The 21,809-nt window shown below is 44.9% G+C and overlaps 1 protein-coding gene across 5 annotated transcripts in view; it reads right to left on the bottom strand.

The window, feature by feature from the left end:
- The window catches only part of gyg2 (glycogenin 2), a 142,303-nt gene that overhangs the window by 28,219 nt on the left and 92,275 nt on the right, over positions 1-21,809 (bottom strand). For all 5 annotated transcript variants that reach the window (XM_060826876.1, XM_060826875.1, XM_060826877.1 and 2 more), the window contains exon 7: positions 15,834-15,950. In XM_060826876.1, the coding sequence (XP_060682859.1) occupies positions 15,834-15,950 (117 nt within the window). The remainder of the gene's footprint in view (positions 1-15,833; positions 15,951-21,809) is intronic.

The raw sequence follows: 21,809 nt of genomic DNA, 5'->3' as shown, positions 1-21,809 counted from the left end.
TGAACTGCTGTGCTCTTGCAGCACCACTGATCCAGAATCTGGTTTCAGAAGTCATTGTTTTCACCACCTTTGTTCAAGTGGCTGAACCTTGCTCAGTGACAAAGGTTGTGCTGCACCTTTCTGTAGCAACATCTGATGGGGGGTTAGCATGGTGATAGTTGATCAACCTGTAACTTTGTCCCCAGCAGAGTGGTCTATTGTAGGGGTGTCATGACCAAATTATCATTCAGTAGCCTTGAATGCTTTCTAGGTCCTTTCCTTGCTGAAGTGGGAGGGACGGGCTGGTTCAGGTGGACAGTTTGGGGTGCAAGAGGCAACCTTCACAACTCTCACAGTAATAATTATAATTTACTAGGTACGGGAAAAGAGCAGGGGACTCCCTTGTTGGTCAATAGATAATTGGTGGCATCTCTATCTCCTTCAGGCACATACAAACGCAAATGCGCATGCGTATGCCTAAACACACACATTTTGGCAACTGCAAGTTTCCATGGTGCGAGAAGATTCAAGTCTTATTCGTATAGGGAGGGGAAGGGAAGACCTGACTCCTGTTGTGAGGATAAACACTCCACTAGATGACCAAATTATCAGTATTTAAGTAAGACTGACCAAGTTATAAGCCATTAAATATAACCTAGTACATAAGGAACATCAAATCCCATTAGATGAACCTCAGGTTCTGAAGGTATACAAATACAAAGAAATGGCCCATCACAAATTAATAGTGGAGGATGTCAATCTTTGGCTGTGGGGCAGCATTTGTTGTACATCCCATGATGCCCTGGTGCTGGGTCTGCTTTTGAAATGGGTGGCTGCCAATATGATACAACCAAGGTGTTGCTAGGCAAACAAGAGTGCTGTCACAGGCAAGTTTTATTCCTGGAGGAGTGATGGATTTTCCCCAGCAACCTGACAGCTTTTACTTTCAAGCTAACTGAATGCAAACTCTAATGGGAGTAAAGTGGGAGGTGAACTCACCTTCTCTGGACAATGAGTCCAAGCTTGGACCACTAGACCAGTTACACACTGATGTTACTCTACTGTACCTGTATCTTAAAATTAGAACACCCATCGAGTTAGAGCTTGTGACTGCTGTAGTGTTAGATTTTATCTATTTAACAGCAGTTAGCCGGAGAGTAAAGATGATGTACCATTTCAACAGGTGGACCCAAATCTGGCAGCTGAATAGCTATTTTTGGAATAGGTGGTGCAACTGGCGCAGATGGAGGTATATAGAAATATCCACGTTGTTGCCAAGTTACTAGCTGTTAAAAAAATAAAAAGGCAACATCAGGTGTGGGTCGAATTCATATGTGTTGCTAATTTTAAGGCTAATCTTTTCTTTAACAAAATATACACAGCCAACATGACCATACTCAACTCGAAGTCAACAAGATGTAAGTCACAGGACCTTGCTGAGTGTTTTGTAATGTATACAAGAACGATCAATTGAGGCTTCCTCATTCTCTCACAACAAAGCATCAGACCACAGGAAGGGTTCTGTGAATTAACTTTGGAACAATGGGACAGTACATCAATTTCCACGCATTCAACACTGCATCCAGTGGCAGTTTGCACTGGTTCCCAGCAGTTTACAGTTACTAGAATGTGTTGCAATGATATGCTGTAGTTATCCTACTGGACTCACATCCCATCATCCACTATAGGAGCTCTAGTACTGCCATGGCAGTGCCCCTACCTCTGGGCCAGGAGGCCCGCATTCAAGTTCCACTTGCTCCAAATGTAACAACATCTCTGAACAGGTTGCTTTGAAAAATCTCCTAATGCCCACTGAAATAATTCCGAGGAACACAGAGGGGAGTCAAGAGTTAACCACAGTCATATGTAGGCCAGACCAGGCAAGGATGCTGGATTTCCTGCCCTAAAGGACATTAGTGACCTGGATGGGTTTTTACAACCATTGACAGTTGTTTTAGGACTGCCATTGGTACCAGAGTTTTGTTATTAGTGAAGTCAAATTTCATAAGACTACAAGAACTAGGTGCAGGAGCAGGCAATTCAGCCCCTCAAGCCAGCTCTGCAATCATTACTGATCTCATCTCAGCCTCAACTCCACGTTTTTGCCTTTTCCCCATAGAATTTTAATTTGCAACAATTAAAAAGTTACCTCCTCCTTAAATTTACTCAATATTCTGGCATCCACCACACTCCAGGGTAGTGAAAGCTGCAGATCCATAATGCTTTCAAAGTAATTTCTCATCATTTCTATTTAAAATCTACTACCCCTTATCCTAAAACTATGACCCCCTCATTCTAGATTACCCCATGAGGAAACATCCTCTCTACCTGTCCTTGAAGGAGCAGTGCTCTAAAAGCTAGTACTTCCAAATAAACCTGTTGGACTATAACCTGGTGTTGCATGATTTTTAACTTTGTCCACCCAGTCCAACACCAGCACCTCCAAATCATCTGCTGTTCAGAAGGGCAGGAAAAAGACTCGTAGAGCCATAATCACAGGGCATTCTATTGTAACGGGAGTAGATAGGCGGTTCTGTGGCCAAAAACAAATGGTGTGTTTCCTCCCAAGTGCTTGGATCAGGGATGTCACCGATTGGCTGCAGAGCATTCTGAAAGGGGAGGGTGAACAGCTAGTTGTTGTGGTGCACATTGGCACCAATGATAAGTAAAAAACGGGATGTGGTCCTGAAAGCAGAAATCAGGGAGCTAGGAGAGAAGTTAAAGAGGAGGACCTCAAAGATAGTGAGCTCAGGATTGTTGTGGTTCTGCTCGCCAAGCTGGAAGTTTTTGCTGCAAACGTTTCGTTCCCTGGCTAGGGAACATCATCCGTGCTGTTGGAGCCTCGTGTGAAGCGCTGCTTTGATGTTTCTTCCGGTATTTATATTGGTTTGTTCTTGCCGCTTCCGGGTGTCAGTTTCAGCTGCAGTGATTTGTATGTGGGGTCCAGGTCGATGTGTCTGTTGATGGATGTTCTTGCCGTTTCCGGGTGTCAGTTTCAGCTGTAGTGGTTTGTATATGGTGTCCAGGTCAATGTGTCTGTTTATGGAGTTTGGGGATGAATGCCATGCTTCTAGGAATTCTCTGGCTGTTCTCTGTCTGGCTTGTCCTATGATAGTGGTGTTTTCCCAGTCAAATTCATGTTGTTGGTTGTCTGAGTGTATGGCTACTAGAGATAGCTCGTCGTGTCGTTTTGTGGCTAGCTGATGTTCATGGATGCGGATTGTTAGCTGTCTTCCTGTTTGTCCTATATAGTTTGTCCTATATAAATCACTGCAGCTGAAACTGACACCCGGAAGCGGCAAGAACAAACCAATATAAATACCGGAAGAAACATCAAAGCAGCGCTTCACACGAGGCTCCAACAGCACTGATGATGTTTCCTAGCCAGGGAACAAAACGTTTGCAGCAAAAACTTCCAGCTTGGCGAGCAGAACCACAACAACGGATACCCGAGCTACAAATCTTCAATCAGATTTTGAGCTCAGGATTGCTACCAGTGCCATGTGCTGGGTGGGTGTGTGGAATGCTCTGCCCCAGAGGGCAGTGGAGGCCCAGTCTCTGGATTCGTTTAAGAAAGAGTTGGATAGAGCTCTCAAGGATAGTGGAATCAAGGGTTATGGAGATAAGGCAGGAACAGGATACTGATTGAGGATGATCAGCCATGATCATAATGAATGGCAGAATGGCCTACTCCTGCACCCAATGTCTATTGTCTAGCCAGGGTAGAAATGAAAGAATAAACAGGATGAACACGTGGCTTGAGGGATGGTGTAGGAGGGAGGGGTTTGGATTTGTGGGACATTGGGGAAGGTGGGACTATTACAAATTGGACGGCCTATACCTGAACATGACTGGAACTAATGTCCTTGGGGAGTTTTTGCTACTGCTGTTGGGGAGGTTTTAAACTAGTGTGGCAGGGGTCTGGAAACCAAAAAAAGACTACTAGACAGTGAGGTGGAAACTGGAGACTGTAAGGATCACAAAGTTAGCATTACCAAGGGGAAGAGCAGGCAGACAGCAGATGAACACAAAAGAACTAACGGCCTGAAGTGCATATACTTTAATGCAAGGAGTATAGTGGGTAAGGCAACTGAATTTAAGGCTTGGATTGATGCCTGGGAGTATGATACCATTGCCATCACACAGTCTTGGTTGAAGGAAGAACATGATTGGCAACTAAATGTTCCAGGATATAAGTGCTTCAGACATCATACAGAGGGAAGTAAAGGGAGGTGTGGGGGGTGGGGGTGGGGGGGAGCGGGGTGAGGGGAGTTGCATTGCTGGTCAGGGATGATACCATGGCTATACTAAAGGAGGACGCTATGTAGGGCCTGAGCAGTGAGGCATTATGGGTGGAGCTGAGAAATAAGAAGGGAGCAGTTACATTGTTGGAGATGTATTACAGGCCTCCCAACAGTGAGTGTGAGGTAGAAGAACAAATAGGTAAACAGATTATGGAAAGATGTAGAGGCAACAGGATGGTGATGATGGGAGATTTTAATTTTCCCAACATTGACGGGAATACACTTAGTGTCAGAGGTGTTGATGGGGCAGAATTTGTAAGGAGTGTCCAGGAAAGTTTTCTAGAGCAATAGTTCAACAAGGGAAGAGACCATATTGGACCTGGTGTTGGGGAATGAGCCAGGCCAGGTGGTAGAAGTTGCAGTGGGGAACTTCTTTGGGAATAGGGAGTTTTGAGAAGGTTTATAGCTCAGGTTGAGGTTCTGGTTGTAGGTTTGTTCGCTGAGCTGGAAGGTTCATTTCCAGACATTCGTCACCCTACTAGTTAACATCTTCAGTGGGCCACCGGGTGAAGCACTGTTGATATTTCCTGTTTTCTACTTATATGTTTGGGTTTCTTTGGGTTGGTGATGTCATTTCCTGTGGCGAGGTCATTTCCTGTTCTTTTTCTCAAGGGGTGATAGATGTCTACATTAACTAGCCACAAGAAGACATGACCCTCTCTCACTAGTATCTTTACATACAGATGGAGGAAGGACACCACTTCAATTGGGACAACACATCCATTCTAGGACAAGCCAAACAAAGACAAGCACGAGAATTCCTACACGCACGGCATTTCAACCAGAACTCTATGAACAAACACATTGAGTTAGACCTCTATTTACCACCCCCGAGAAAAGGAACCTGAAATGATGTCACCACGGGAAATGACGTCACCAATCCAAAGAAAACCCAAACATATAAATAGAAAGCAGGAATTATCAACAGTGTTTTGCCCAGAGGCCCACTGAAGATGTTACCTAGTACGGTAATAAAACATCTGGAAATGAACCTTCCAGCTCAGTGAGCAAACCTACATCCAGTTCTTTGGAAATAGTGACCACAATTCTCTAGGTTTTAGAATTCTTGTAGACAAAGATGAGAGTGGTCCTAAGGAACCAGTACTAAACTGGGCCAAGGCCAATTATATCAAAATTAGGCAGGAGCCGTGAAATGTGGATTGGACACAGCTATTTGAAGGGAAGTCCACATTTGAGATGTGGGAGGCTGTCAAAGATTGGTTGAAGATAGTGCAGATAGGCATGTCCCTTTGAAAACAAGGGATAAGAAAGGCAAGACTTGTGAACCGTGGATGACAGGAGAAATCGTGCCACTAGCCAAGAGGCTAAGTGAAGCGTATATAAGGTCCAGGCAGCTAAGGATAGAACAAGCCTTGGAGGAATATCAGGAGAGATGGGGCCAATCTTAAACGAGGACTCAAGCAGGCTAAAAGGGGTCTTGAAATAACTTTATCAAGCAGAACTAAGGAAATCCCAAGGCCTTTTATTCTTATATAAGAAGCAAAGTGGTAACCAGAGAAAGGATTGGTCCACTAAAGGATAAAGAAGGAAGGTTGCTCATGTTGTCCCTTGTACAAGAAGGGTAGTAGAGATAGTCCAGATAACTACAGACCAGTGAGCGTGACGTCAGTGTTGTATTTGGAAAAGAATGGGCTTATCAGTGATAGGCAACATGTTTTTGTGCGGGGGAGATTGTGCCTTACCAACTTAGAGTTCTTTGAGGGAGTGCCCAAATTGATAGACAAAGGAAGGGTTGTAGATGTCATATACATGGACTCTAGTAAGGCGTTTGATAAGGTTCCCCATGGTAAACTAATAAAGAAAGTGAAGTCACATGGTGTGCAGGGTGTTCTAGCTAGGTGGATAAAGAACTCGTTGAGCAACAGGAGACAGAGAGTAATAGTTGAAGGGAGTTTCTCCAAATGGAGAAAGGTGACCAGTGGTGTTCCACAGGGATCAGTGCTGGGGCCACTGTTGTTTGTAATCTATATAAATGATCTAGAAGAGAGCATTGTTGGTCTGATCAGCAAGTTTGCAGATGGCACGAAAATTGATGGAGAAGCAGAAAGCATAGGGGACTGTCAAAGAATGCAGGAGAATATAGATAGACTGGTGAGTTGGGTGGAGAAGTGGCAGATGGAGTCCAATCCAGGCAAATGTGAGGTGATGCATTTTGGGAAGTCTAATTCTACAGCGAACTATTCCAGAAACGGAACGGCCTTGGGAAACGTTGATGAGCAGAGAGATCTGGGGGTTCAGGTCCATTGTACCCTGAAGGTTGCTGCACAGGTGGATAGAGTGGTCAAGAAGGCATATAGTATGCCTTCCTTCAACGGATGGGGTATTGAGTATGAGAGCTGGCAGGTGATGTTAAAATTGTAGAAGACTTTGGTTCAGCCACATTTAGAATACTGTGTACAGTTCTGGTTGCCACATTACCAAAAGGATGTGGAGGCTTTGGAAAGGGTGCAGAGAAGGCTTATGAGGATGGTGCCTGGTATGGAAGGTGCTAGCTATGAAGAGAGGTTGAGCAGGTAAGGATTGTTTTCATTAGAAAAAAGGAGATTGAGGGGGTACCTGGTTGAGATCTACAAAATCATGAAGGATATAGACAGAGTAGATAGAGATAAGCTTTTTCCCAGGGCAAAGGATTCAATAACGAGAGAAGTCATGCGTTCAAGGTGAGAGGTGAAAAGTTTAAGAGGGACATATGCGGCAAGTACTTTACACAGAGGGTGGTAGGTGCCTGAAACGTGTTAAGCAAAAGTGAGGACTGCAGATGCTGGAAATCAGAGTCTAGATTACAGTGATGCTGGACAAGCATAGCAGGTCAGGCAGCATCCGAGGAGCAAGAAAATCAACATTTCGGCTTTTGCCCGAAACATGTTGCCAGCAGAGGTAGTAGAGGCAGGCACAGCAAATTAATTTAAGATGCTTCTAGACAGATGCACGAGAAGGTGGGGAACAAAGGGATACAGATGCTTAGGAGTTGGGCGATAGGTTTAGACAGTGGGTTTGGATTGGCTCAGGCTTGGAGGACCGAAGGGCCTGTCCCTGGGCTGTGAATTTTCTTTGTTCTTCGAGAGAGCTGGTACTCAGTCAATTATATTCAAATTGTCGTCTCACTCTAAAATCAATCGAGTTTTTGACTTTATCTCTGAGAAAGTGGGGCTGTGGGGGTGGGGGTGGGGGGGGGGGGGGGGGCGTGGAGTAAATATGCCATTAACTTTTCCGCATGGATCCCAGTTATAAATGACTGCATGATAAACGGTCTCTACTGTTGAAGAAACAGGCTCCAGTCCACCAGAGGGAGCTCTCACAGCACAGTTGTGCGGTAGCCATAATGAGATTCCCACAGGTCTGCAGGACACATGTACAAGTGACTGGGTCAGAGCCAATCATGTGTTCCAATCAACCAAAATTCAAGGGAAGCATAATTTCAGAAATGGACCCAAAGAATGCGACATATTCAACATTTTAGTTGTGCACTATTCCCTGTGCATTTTATGTTTCCATAGACAAAGACAAGACTTGTTTGATATTACATTTACATTTAAAGTCACACTCTCTTAACTGGCCATGATTTGGAGATGCCAGTGTTGGACTGGGGTGTACAAAGTTAAAAATCACACAACACCAGGTTATAGTCCAACAGTTTAAATTGGAAGCACACTAGCTTTCAGAGCGACGCTCCTTCATCAGGTGATAGACTTATCACCTGATGAAGAAGCATCGCTCCAAAAGCTAGTGTGCTTCCAATTAAACCTGTTGGACCATAACCTGGTGATGTGTGATTTTTAACTCTCTTAACTGATGGTGAGACTGACCTGAGGATCACCATGCCTCAGGCAAAGTTGAGAAAGCAGGGCCTTCAGGGTGACCTCAGCCGGTGTCACAATTGAACCTGTGGTGTCAGCGATGCTGACGCAGCCAATTGAGCGAATCCAACCGCCAACATTTGTCTTTAAGATCTTAACTATTTGGGTTAGGGTCCTGTGGCATGTCATGCAAAGCTGACTGTTCACCCTGAACTCAGGCCCCCAAAGTTGGGTGCATCTTGGGGTGCTAGTTCTGTGTTTGTGTGTGACACCCGTTGCAGTTTTCAACGAGCAAGCTAATTAGCTGCCATCAAATTAGAGGCGGCTGCAGTGACAAGGGCTGACCCCTGCCTCTGTCTGACACTAGGAACAATCTCTGCCCATTGGTAAGGCAGGGAGAATTCAGATCAGTATCAATAGGGGAGCACTAACAGGCCCATGATGTTTTTCAACCTATCCTGGAAATTAGGAATGTGCCAGTCACTAACGGAAAATTCTACTTCCGCCTTCCTCCATTCCCATTTCTGTGTTGGTTCAAACAGAACAGCCCCACGCCTTCACTAACCTAACACAAGCTACTTTCTAGAAGAGGATTATTGATAAGAGACATTGCAGCAAATCACCAAGGGTGCTTTGATAGCATTTCCCAAAACCAAAGAGCTCTATCACCCTGAAGGACATGGGCAATCAATGCATAGAACCATCAAAACTTGCTCAATCCCCTGAAATCTCACATGGTCCTGGATTGGAGCTAAGTTACTGATCCTTCTTTGCCCCTGGGTAAAAATTCTGGAACTGTCTCTGGAACAGCACTGTGGGTGTTTGACTCCATTGACTCCAGTGGTTTATGGTAGCTTTAAAAGCTTCTGAACAGTAATTAGGAATGGGCAATGAATGCATTCAATGAAACATCAAAATCTCTCCCCTTTCACTGCTCCCTGCAATCCCAGAAGCCTTGTATGCCATACTTTTTATTTGTGAAAGATGCCTCCACCCCTATAGCTCAGCGACTCCCACATCCCCTAATCCTTCTTGGTCAGATATCACTGTCACTTTACTCTACAATATTGGGGTGGCATGGTGGCTCAACGTTAGCACTGCTGCCTCACAGCACCAGGGACCCACGGTTTGATTCCACCTCGAGTGACTGTCTGGAGTTTTCATATTCTCCCCGTTTCTGTATGAGTTTCATCCCACAGTCCAAATTTGTGCAGATTACGTGGATTGGTCATGGGAAATTGTCCAGGGATGTGCAGGCTCGGCGGGTGAGCCATGGGAAATGCAGGGTGGATGTGGGTGGGATGCTCTTCAGAGGGTCAGTGTGGAACGATGGACCAAATGGCCGTACAGTAGGGATTCTGTAACAATACAATTCTGACATTTTGTTCTTGTATTTGGCAATGCAATAATAGGAATCCTGCATCTCTGACTACACTTTCACCTCATCTCTGGTTCTTATTCATTATAATTGTGAAAAATACGGCCTATTTTCAGGTCAGCTTACTGACACAAGTTACACTAGTTATACCACTTACATAGAAACGTCGAATTGAGGAGGAGTAGGTCACTCGACCCTCCCAGGATGTGACATCCTTCAATATCATCCTGTTCTTGCTCCCTAAGAACTACATCAAACTCCTTCTTGAAAAAATACAATGCTTTGCCTCAATCATTTTCTGTAACAGGGAAATCCACATACGCACCACTCTCTGGATGTAGAAATTTTTCTTCATCTCATTCCTAAATGGCCGAACCTGTACCCTTCGACAGTGACCTCTGGTTCGGTATTCCCTTGTCTAGTCCGGGTAGAATTTGATGGATTTCTGTGAGCTCCACCAACATTCTTCAAAATTTCTGTGAATATAGTTCTAAAATGATTCACTCTCTCTTCATAAGTCAGTCTTGCTATCTCAGGAATCAGTCTGGGAAACCTTCATTATACTCCCTTTGTCGCTAGAAAAATCTTTCTTCCATTCCACCCTTTCATCCTTTCCTGTTTAAAAGACCCATTCTGATCAGCCTTCTATCTTTAACTATTCCAGTCAATCTTGTTGCTTCATTCTCAGTCACTATTGTCCAGACTGCTGTCCTGATCTCTCTGGTATTATCAACACATTGCAATTTTATCTTGGGGCCCAACAAGTTGATTCCTAGTGGCATAGCTGTGTCGGAACCTAGACTGTGAAGTATTGATTAATGTTCCAAGATAGAGTAGATAGAGGGGAATCATTCAACAACAGTTTACAAACTCATCTCTCGTACCCTGAAGGACAAAGATACACAGGAACATCACAAGCCACAAATTCCCCTCCAAGTCACACAACATCTTGACCTGGAACTGCACCACCATTCTTTCACTGTCACCGGGTCAAAATTCCTTCATTCTGGGTGTTCCTACACCGTACGGACTGCAGCCATTCAACCTTCCAGCTCACCACTCAAGGGTGACCAAGCCAGTTGTGCTCACATTCCCAGAACCAAATCAAACAGGGGCCGTAAGTACAAGATAATCACCAATAAATCTCAGAGGGAATTCAGCAGAAACATTCTCAACCCAGAGAGTGGTGAGACAGGGAGACATTGAAACAAATAGCTTGGATGCATTGAGGGGTTAGCTAGCCAAGTATTCCAGGAATAAGGGAATAGAATGATACTTTTATAAGAGTTAGGTGAAGTGGAAGGGGAGGAGATGTGTGGAGTACAAACACCAGGGTACATCAGCTGGGCCAAGTGGCCTGTTTCTGTGTAAACTCCACGTTACAGGATTGTGCGAGATATCAAGAGATAGGCAGTTCATAAGCAAAACATTACCAATAACAAACAATAAAACAAAAACTGCCAAGTTTCATCTTCCTAGATCATCCATATTTACAAGAAAATAAGAATGCAACAGAAGCAGAAAAAGACCATTTGGGCGATCAAGTCAGGTCCACCAGCCAATACAACCAAGGCCATCTGCCTGCTTTCTCAACTCCTGCTTAGCATCATGTGGATTAAAATTCTCTCCAACTCAGGCTTGAATATATTCATTGAACAGCCTCTACTCATGAACACAAGAAATAGGAGTAGGAGGAGAACATTTTGTGGGTGATCCTCAAGTGAGGAAAGACCAATGCCTCGTCAGGGCTCATAGAACATTACAATGCAATACAGGCCCTTCGGCCTTGATGTTGCCCCGCCCTGTCATACTAATCTGAAGCCCATCCCACCTACACTATTCCATGTACATCCATTTGCCTGTCCAATGACAACTTAAATGCACTTAAACTTGGTGAATCTACTACCGTTGCAGGCAAAGCATTCCATACCCTTACTATTCTCTGAGTAAAGAAACTGCCTTTAACATCTGTCTTATACCTATCCCCCCTTACTTTAAAGTTGTGTCCCCTCGTGTTTGCCGTCCCCATATTTGGAAAAAGGCTCTCCTTGTCCAGCCTATCTAACCCTCTGATTATCTTACATGTCTCTATTATGACTCCTCTGCCATTCAACACAATCATCTTCAGTTTCAGCCCACAGCTGGTGGATATTCCAGCTTTAGGCTGTAAAATGGCCAGACAAGGAAAAGAACAGAGTTCAACACACTCACTCAAGGTTCAATCCGTACAATTTAAATGAATGGGAATCGGCTATTCACCAGTGATTGGCTTTTTCATAATTATAGACAAGTCATATAGGACAACAGGGTCAGAAGCCGTGGAAGCAGAGAAGGCCGTTCGACCCATTGGGTCCATTCTGCCATTCATAGCTAATCCATTTTTCCACCTGGCTCCCCATAATTCTTGACTCACTCACTGATTAGAAAATGTGTATCGAGCTCAGCCTTGAAATATAAGTAATGACAAAAACTCTATACACTCTGTGGCAAAGAATTCTCCAGAATAACTCCCACCAGAGAGAAGAAATTCCTCTTCAGCTGTACCTTCATGCTGAGATTATGCTGTATGGTCTAAACTTCTATCACAGTGGAAGATCTCACACATCTACTCTGTCAAATGTCCTGTCTTTCAATAAAATTGGCTCTTTTCAAACTCCATTGAGAACACGCACAACCTACTCAACCTCTCCTCATGAGAAAATACCTCCATACCCAGGATTAGCCTCGTGAATCTTCTCTTGACTGCTCCCAATGCCAATATATCTTTCATCAGCTAAGGGGCCCAAACAAAATCCTCAATTCTTGGTGCAATTTGACTGATGTCTTATATAGTTTTAGCAAGACTTCCCTACCTTTATATACCTCCCATTTTCTTTGAACCAACACTCCATTTGTCTTCCCCATTACCTGCTAAACTTGTACGCTAACTTTTTAAGCACAAGGGCCCAAAATTCTTCAGTACTGCATCTTTCTCCATTTAAATAATAGTCAGCTCTTCTATTCTTCCTGCCAATGTGCATAAAATAGAACATAGAACATTAAAGCGCAGTACAGGCCCTTTGGCCCTCGATGTTGTGCCGACCTGTCAAACCAATTTGAAGCCCATCTAATCTACACTATTCCATGTACTTTCATATGCCTGTCCAATGACGACTTAAATCTACTTAAAGTTGGTGAATCTACTACCGTTGCAGGCAAAGCATTCCATACCCTTACTACTCTCTGAGTAAAGAAACTATCTCTGCCATCTGTCCTTTATCTATCACCCCTCAGTTTAAAGCTATGCCCCCTCGTACTCACCATCATCATATTTGGAAAAAGGCTCTCCCTGTCCATCCTATCTAACCCTCTGATTATCTTACATGTCTCTATTAAGTCAGCTGTCAACCTTCTTCTCTCCAACGAAAACAGCCTCAAGTCCCTCAGTCTTTCCTTGTAAGACCTTCCCTCCATACCAGGCAACATCCTAGTAAATCTCCTCTGCACCCTTTCAAAGCTTCCACATCCTTCTTATAATGTGGTGACCAGAACTGTACACAATACTCCAAGTGCGGCCACACCAGAGTTTTGTACAGCTGCAGCATAACCTCATGGTTCCGGAACTCGATCCCTCGATTAATAAAAGCTAAAACACTGTTTGCCTCCTTAACAACCCTGTCAACCTGGGTGGCAACTTTCAAGGATCTGTGTACCTGGACACTGAGATCTCTCTGCTCATCTACACTCCCAAGAATCTTACCATTAGCCCAGTACTTTGCATTCTGGGTACTCCGACCAAAGTGAATCACCTCACACTTGTCTGCATTAAACTCCATTTGCCACCTTTCAGCTCAGCTCTGCAGCTTATCTATGTCTCTCTGTACACCACATCATCCTTTGTCACTATCCACAACTCCACTGACCTTAGTGTCATTTGCAAATTTACTAACCCACCCTTCTACGCCGTCATCCAGGTCCTTTATAAAAATGACGAACAGCAGTGGACCCAACACCGACCCTTGTGGTACATCACTAGTAGCTGCTCTCAAGGATGAACATTTCCCATCAACCACCACCCTCTGTTTTCTTTCAGCAAGCCAATTATTGATCCAAACTGCTATATCTCCCACAATCCCATTCCTCCGCATTTTGTACAATAGCCTACTGTGGGGAATCTTATCGAACGCTTTGCTGAAATCCATATACACCACATCAACCGGTTTACTCTCATCTACCTGTTTGGTCACCTTCTCAAAGAACTCAATAAGGTTGGTGAGGCACAACTTACCCATCACAAAACCGTGCTGACTATCCCTAATCAAATTATTCTTTTCTCGATGATTATAAATCCTATCTCTTATAACCTTTTCCAACACTTTAACAACAAACTGAAGTAAGGCTCACTGGTCTATAATTACCAGGGTTGTCTCTACATCCAGGGGATATAGAGACAACCTTCGTGAACAGGGGAACCACATTTGCTATCCTCCAGTCTTCTGGCACTATTCCTGTAGAACCTCCCATTTCCCCACATTACATTCTACCTGCCAAAATTTTGCCCACTGGCTTAACCTGTCTATATCCCTCTGTAGACTCTGTGTCATTCTCACCACTTTCCACCTAGTTTTGTGTCACACCCAAACTTGGTTATCATACTTTCCTCATCCAAGTTATTAATATATATTGTAAATAATTGTGGCACCAACACTGATCCCTATGGCACTCTATTTGTTAGAGGTTACCATCCTGAAACTAACCCCCTTATCCCAACTCTTTCTTTTATTAGCCAGCCAATCCTCCATCCGTGCTAATGTACTATCTCCAATACCATGGGCTTTTTTCTTGATAAGTGGCCTAACGAGGTGCCTTATCAAAAACATTCTAAAAATCTAAATATGTTACATCTGTTGGTTTCCTTTCAATGTGTTTAAGAACCAGTTAGTTTTCTCGATATCAAAATTAAGTCTTTTGGTCAATCCCACCTTTTATCAGCTCATTTCTAAGCTTGTGTATTCCAGAAAACACATACTGTTGAGTCCTAATAGTTGGATGTTTTAATCGCAGTTGACAACTTTTTTTTCAAATGAACATTTCCTTCTTTCAATGTTTGAAGATATTACTTACTACAACTCAGTATCACGGCAGCCAACAATGGGAATTTGCATTTATGTAGCACTTTACAGGTGCATTAATAACCAAAGTCTATATAATGAGCCACATAAAGTGATATAATGGCAGACAACCAAAAGTTTGGAAAGAAGTATTTCTTAAAAGGTGGAATAGGGGTAGGGCTGGGAGAAAAAGAGATGAAGAGAGGGAGCAAGGCAGAGTCAGAGAGAGAGAGAGTGAGAGAAAGATAGACAGACAGATACAGTCAGAGAGAAAGAAAGAGTGTGTATGTATATGTGTCAGAGAGAGACAGATGCAGACAGAGAGATAGAGGAGGCAAAAAGAGAGAAAGAGATAGTGACAGAGAGAAAAATGGAAAAGCTTGGGAAAGGAATTCCACAGCTTATAACCAAGACATCTGAAGATGTTGTCACCAATATTGAAGCAAAGTACTCAGGAGGGAAGGATTGAGGGTATATTGCTAAAGAACATTATAGGAATAGGGAGGAGTGAAACCATGATGCCAGCATTCTTGGGTGGTCAGTAGTTGTAGCTCAGCCAAAACCAACTGATAAAAATCACACAACACCAGGTTATAGTCCAACAGGTTTATTTGGAAGCACTAGCTTTCGGAGCGCCGCTCACAACCACCTGATGAGGAAGCAGTGCTCCGAAAGCTAGTACCTCCAATCAAACCCGCTGGACCACAACCTGGCGTTGTGTGATTTTTAGCTTTGTCCACCCCGGTCCAATACTGGCATCTCCAAGTCATGACAACAAAGTGCGTTAGCATATTGGTAACAATCATGTTAGCTTGGGTTGATTCACCTCATCTCCCATTATGGCACAGGAATCTATTGAGGCAATCAATCACTGGGTTCTGCCTACATAGCACCAACACCACTGCAAGATCTCCCTGGATAAACTCACTCCGGTTCATTCCCAAAGATTGTGGCCTGTAAAGTTTTGAACTAACGCAAACGAGAAGCTACTTAAGTTTTCCATCCCCATGGCAACAAAGAGAATGTTCAGAATCGGCAAGGTCAGGTCTGACTTGCACAGCATCTACACAGAGAAAGAAAACCAAAAAAAAAACCTCAAAGCGCTTCCCTCCCTGAACTCTTTCCCCACTGGCCTGCCAACAAACCACACCACACCAGCACCACCCCTGGTCGATTTTCCTACAGGATCGAAGGGTATTCCACTGGCAGTGGACAAGCCTCACAGTCTGCTGTGAAATGAGACACGAGGAGCCAGAATGCTTACCTCAGCGCTTTGCAAATGGTCCTGCGTCTCCAGAATTTTGGAAGCCTTGATGGGTTTCTCATGTGCAACAGCTTCTTCCTGACGTCTCATGCTAACTTGGAGATCTCCTGCTTGAGGCTGCTCAAGAAACAACCATTTAGACATCAGTTAACATTTCCGATTTCCAAGAGGGGAAAGAAAGAAGGAGGCGGAGACGTTGGCTACACCCTCCCTCCTTCCCCTGGAGAGACTGCAAGGCAACGGCAGACCTCCGCTGACACAAAATAAAATGAGCTCAAGTTGAAGCTTCAAAGGAGAAAGTGAGGACTGCAGATCAGAGTCAAAAGGTGTGGCGCCGGAAAAGCACAGCCGGTCAGGTCGCATCCGAGGAGCGGCAAAGTCAATTTTTCAGGCATAAACCCTTCATCAGGATGAAGGGCTGATGCCCGAAATGTCGATTCTCCTGTACCTCGGATGCTGCCTGACCTGCTGAGCTTTTCCAGCGCCACACTTTTCGGCTTGAAGCATCTAAGAACAAGCTAAAAATAATGGTGTGTTTGAGCACTGCACATGTGGCAGGTCATGGAATCATGAGAGGAACTGTGTGGTCAGAAACCTACTTGAAGGTGGTGCATGTATGGAATGAGCTGCCAGAGGAAGTGGTGGAGGCTGGTACAATTGCAACATTTAAAAGGCATCTAGATGGGTACATGAATAGGAAGGGTTTGGAGAGATATGAGTCAAATGCAGGAAAATGGAACTAGATTAGTTTAGGATATCTGGTTGGTGTGGATGAATTGAGCCAAAGGGTTTGTTTCTGTGCTATACAAAGCTATGACTCCACACTCTTGGGAGCTGCTCCCTCTGCAGTATGTACCAATATGGAGTTGAGAAGTGTGGTGCTGGAAAAGCGCAGGTCAGGCAGCATCCATGGAGCAGCAGAGTCCATGTTTCGGGCATGAGCCCTTCTTCAGGAATGCATGTAAATTAGGTGCAAGAGTAGACCTTGCAACTCCACAAGCTTGTCCTGCCATTCGACAAGATTATGGGTGATTGGGTTGCTGCCTTGACTCGATACCCTTTCACCTCTTTGCTGGACGAGAACGATTTACGTCGGCCTCAAAAACATTCACCCCCCTGAAAAGGTGCTGCAAGCAAATTCTATGCACCTACAGTCATTTGTGGTAAAAAAAAATGCTCCTTTTCTACATCTTCAATAGACAGTGAGAATTTTCTGACAGTGACCGAGTTGGAGATTCTAGGCCATTCAGCCCCTCGACCCTGCTCCACCCTTCAATGTTTGTGGACACTTATTGTACCTTAGATTAGATTACTTACAGTGTGGAAACAGGCCCTTCGGCCCAACAAGTCCACACCGACCCGCCGAAGCGCAACCCACCCATACCCCTACATTTACCCCTTATCTAAAACTATGGGCAATTTAGCATGGCCAATTCACCTGACTTGCACATCTTTGGACTGTGGGAGGAAACCGGAGCACCCGGAGGAAACCCACGCAGACACGGGGAGAGTGTGCAAACTCCACACAGTCAGTCGCCTCAGTTGGGAATTGAACCCAGGTCTCTGGCGCTGTGAGGCAGCAGTGCTAACCACTGTGCCACCGTGCCAAAAGTGGAGCCCTCCCTTGGCTTTGCAGGCAGAGATTAAGACAAACTTGCATTTATACAGCACCTTTCTTGGCCACTTGACTACCTAATGAGCTCATTGAGTCCTTTTTGATACAACAGAGTGCAGTCAGAATTGTCATGGAAGAAATAGTGAAACCACCATATGCAGAGCAAGTCCCAGTAACAGCAATTATCTAATCAGTTTTTTTGGTGATTTGATTAAGAAATAGATATTCCAGAATATTTTATTTTATATTTTCATGGATTGTAGGGTTGGAAAGGTTAGCATTTGCTCCTCATAATTGAGAATCTCTAAGTTGCCCTTGAACCAATTGATTCTTAGCTGCATTCTGAAATGGCCCAGATAGCCAAACACATTTTTATGGGTCTGGAGTCACATGTAGGCCAAACTGGGTAGGGACAGCAGATTTCCCTCCCTAAAGGGCATCAGTGAATCACGTGAGTTTTGTTTATTCAAATGCATGATATTTTGAGGCTGGCTTTCAATTCAACACTCCAACTCTTTTTTACAAATAGTGTCAAAGATAATTTATATTTATTCAAAAGGGTGGAAGAGGCCTTGATCGGACATCTCACCCACAAGACAACAGTTCCGACAGTACAGCACTCGCTCGGTACCTGCACTGGAATAACAGCCTTGATGTTCATGCTCAAACCCGTGAATGGTAGCTACTGAGCTAAAGCTAAGATGGTTGCAGAATTAAGGCAGATGATCTCTAGGATTAATTGCTTTGGGAGTAAGTCAAACCAGTCTGGTCATAAAAATAAATTTATGTGAGTATCTACACTAATAATAAACATTATTAATACAAAATTCATATGACAACGCAGAATATGCTGCAGATACTCAGCAGGTTAGGCAGGGAATTTGAAGGGAAACAGATAATGGGCTAAATCCTCTGAAACATCCCTTGGCTTGGGAGGCATTGATGAAGAAAGACTTGCATTTATACAGCAGTGAATGTGGACTGACTGACTGACTGGCACGGTGACTCAGTGGTTAGCAATGCTACCTCACAGCGCCAAGGTCTTTGGTTTAATTCCATTCTCAACAGGCAACTGACTCTGTGGAGTTTGGACATTCTTGTCCGGTCTGCATGGGTTTCCTCCCACAATCCAAAAACATGCAGGTCAGGTGGACTGGCCATGGGAAATACAGGGATAGGGAGGGGTGAGGGAGGCTGGTTCTGTGTGGGATGCTCTTTGGACAGTTGGGGTGGACCCAATGGGCTGAATGGCCTGCTTCCACACTGTAGGGTTTCTTTGATTCTAAAACTTTAGGACTGATTGGAAGACCTGACCCACCCACATACACATTAAACATCCCAGAGGTTTAAAAACTTTCAATAGGGGGTGCCACGGTGGCACAGTGGTTAGCACTGCTGCCTCACTGTGCTAGCACCCTGGGTTCAATTCCAACCACAGGCATCTGTCTGTGTGGAGTTTGCACATTCTCCCCGTGTCTGTGTGGGTTTCCTCCAGATGCTCAGGTTTCCTCTCATAGTCCAAAGTTGTGCAGGTTAGGTGAATTGACCACGCTAAATTGCCCATAGTGTTCAGGATGTGTCAGTTAGGTGCATTAGTCTGGGGAAATGTAGGGTAATGGGTCTGGGTGCTTCAGAGGGGCGGTGTGGACTTGTTGGGCCAAAGGGCCTGTTTCCACACTGTAGGTATTCCAATTTTAATTTTTAAAAGAAGTTTCCTGCCCAGAGTACAGGTGAAGCAATTCTGTGGAGAACACATATTCGAATCCCACCATGGTAGTTTGTGAAATCTGAATCCAATAAATAAAAAGCTTGTCAATGGTGATTGCTGTACAATCCCAACTGGTTCACTAATGTCCTTTTCAGAGAATGAAATCTGCCATCATCACCTGGTCTGGCCAACACACGATTTCAGTAACGTGATTGACTCTTACCTGCCCTCTGGAAAGGCCCCAGCAAGCCACTCAAAGGGTAGTTAGGGATGAGCAAACATTTTTTTATATATAAACAGAATATGGGTGTCACTGACTTGGCCAGCATGTATTGCCCACCCTTAATTACCCAGACGGCAGTGAAGACCCACTACATTGTTGTGGGTCTGGAGTCAGGTGTAGGCCAGACCAGGGTAAGGATGGCAAAGTTCCTTCTCCAAAACACACAGAAGGGTCTTTAACAACAGTTGATTCCTGCTTCTTTTAAAACAAAATCAAGTTTACTTGTTGAATTTAGATAGGGATTTGGACCCAGACCGAAAGAGAACAAGCCAAGGACTGTGGATTATTAGTCCAATGATATTACCATGATGGGATCATCTCCATAAACCAAAGGACGCACAAGTAGGTCATTCAGCCCTTCAAGTCTGCTACAGCATTTCACAACCTTGCGGCTGGTCTGACAATCAGAACAGCCCTACTTTGCTGCCTTTACCGCCTTCCTAACCTGCAATCTTCTTCCTGACCTCTCCGCGCCCACCCCCACTCCAGCCTATCACCCTCACCTTGACCTCCTTCCATCTATTGCATTTCCAATGCCCCTCCCCCAAGTCCCTCCTCCCTACCTTTTATCTTAGCCTGCCTGGACACACTTTCCTCATTCCTGAAGAAGGGCTCATGCCCGAAACGTCGATTCTCCTGCTCCTTGGATGCTGCCTGACCTGCTGCGCTTTTCCAGCAACACATTTTCAGCATCTGCAGTCCTCACTTTCTCCTTACTGCCTTTACCCCCCCCCACCGCCAAAGCGCAACCCACCCATACCCCGACATATACCCCTTACCTAACACTACGGGCAATTTAGCATGGCCAATTCACCTGACCCGCACATCCTCGGACTGTGGGAGGAAACCGGAGCACCCGGAGGAAACCCACGCAGACACGGGGAGAACGTGCAAACTCCACACAGTCAGTCGCCTGAGGCTGGAATTGAACCCGGGTCTCTGGCGCTGTGAGGCAGCAGTGCTAACCACTGTGCCACCGTGCCGCCCACAATTCCCTTACTGATTAAAAATCTATCCTGGTCTTGAATATACTTAATGATAGCGCTGACATTATCTGTGGTTTTACCTCTGTGGTAAAGAATTTTACAGATTCACTACCCTCTGAAGAGAAGTTCCTTCCCCATCTTTGTCTTAAGTGGGTAACCCCTTATTCGGAGATTGTGCTCTCTGATCCTCGACTCTCCCCAAGGGGAAACAGATATCCTGTTGAGTCCCCTAAGAATCTTGTATATTTCTATAAGATCCCCTCGTATTTTTCTTCATTCCAATGAGTACAGGACCAATCTCAAGTGGGTCGGGGTGACTGCAGCTTAACCTATCAATTCCGCACAGGCAGATCCCACACTCCCTCTGCCACACCTTGGGCATCGACGTTAGAATGCTATTTCACAGCAGGCGGGTTACTTTTTCTTTTCCCGAGTAAGGATGCACTTGCTCTCAAGGGAGCACGGTGAAAATTTACCAGGCGGATGGCAGGACCGACGTAGGAGGAGAGATGGACTCGGTCAGGATCGTTTTTGGCGGAGTTCAGACAAATGTATGGCGGGTGGGGGGGGGGGGAGTCTCAAAAGAGACTTATAAAATTCCAGCAGGAACTAGACCGGGTGGACGTGGAGAGGATGTTCCCGATGGTGGGTGTGTCCAGATGGAGTGGGGTCACAGTCTGAGGACTCAGGGTGGACCATTGAGGACGGAGACGGGGAGACATTTCTTCATCCAAAGGGTGGTGAGCCTGTGGAATTCATTACTAGTCAATGCCAAAACGCTGGACGTGTTCAAGGGGCGGCCAGATGTGGCACATGGGGCAAAGGTTATGGGGAGGGAGCAGGATTAGGCTATTGAGTTGGACCATCCATCATAAGAATGGCCTCCTCCTGCTCCTACGTCTCTATGTTTTAGACACCGCCCACCGACCGACAAACGGTCAACGTTACCTTAGTGATGGCTTGTGACATGTGGAGGGCTAAGACAGAGACGGAAAGGACACATACGGGCCCACTATCCAATCACCCACCAGCTCCTCTGGGTCACGGTGCCCTCACTGCCTGCCGGCCGCTCTTTGGCACAGGAGGAGTGCTGCCGGTCCTCCGGGTGATCACCTGACACCCTGCCCCATTGTATCCATCCCTGGGCATTAGCTTACACTCAAACAGACACATTCTCTCTCTCTCACACACAACGCACTAGCAAACCCGTCATAATAAAGATAAATCGTTAATACGAAGCTTCCCCTAACCCGAGTGGAGGAATTTAGATTTGTAGAAGTGCAATCAGATAAAAATGTTTCTTTTTTATAATGACAAGCACATTAATTTTTAAATTGGTGGCCTGATTAAATATTTTAGTCTGCCAGTTCTCACTGCAGAAATA

This window comes from Hemiscyllium ocellatum, chromosome 6, assembly GCF_020745735.1.
Source record: "Hemiscyllium ocellatum isolate sHemOce1 chromosome 6, sHemOce1.pat.X.cur, whole genome shotgun sequence".
Classification (NCBI taxonomy): Eukaryota; Metazoa; Chordata; class Chondrichthyes; order Orectolobiformes; family Hemiscylliidae; genus Hemiscyllium; species Hemiscyllium ocellatum.
The sequence above is the reverse complement of the archived record's forward strand: the minus strand, read 5'-3'. Positions and strand labels throughout refer to the sequence as shown.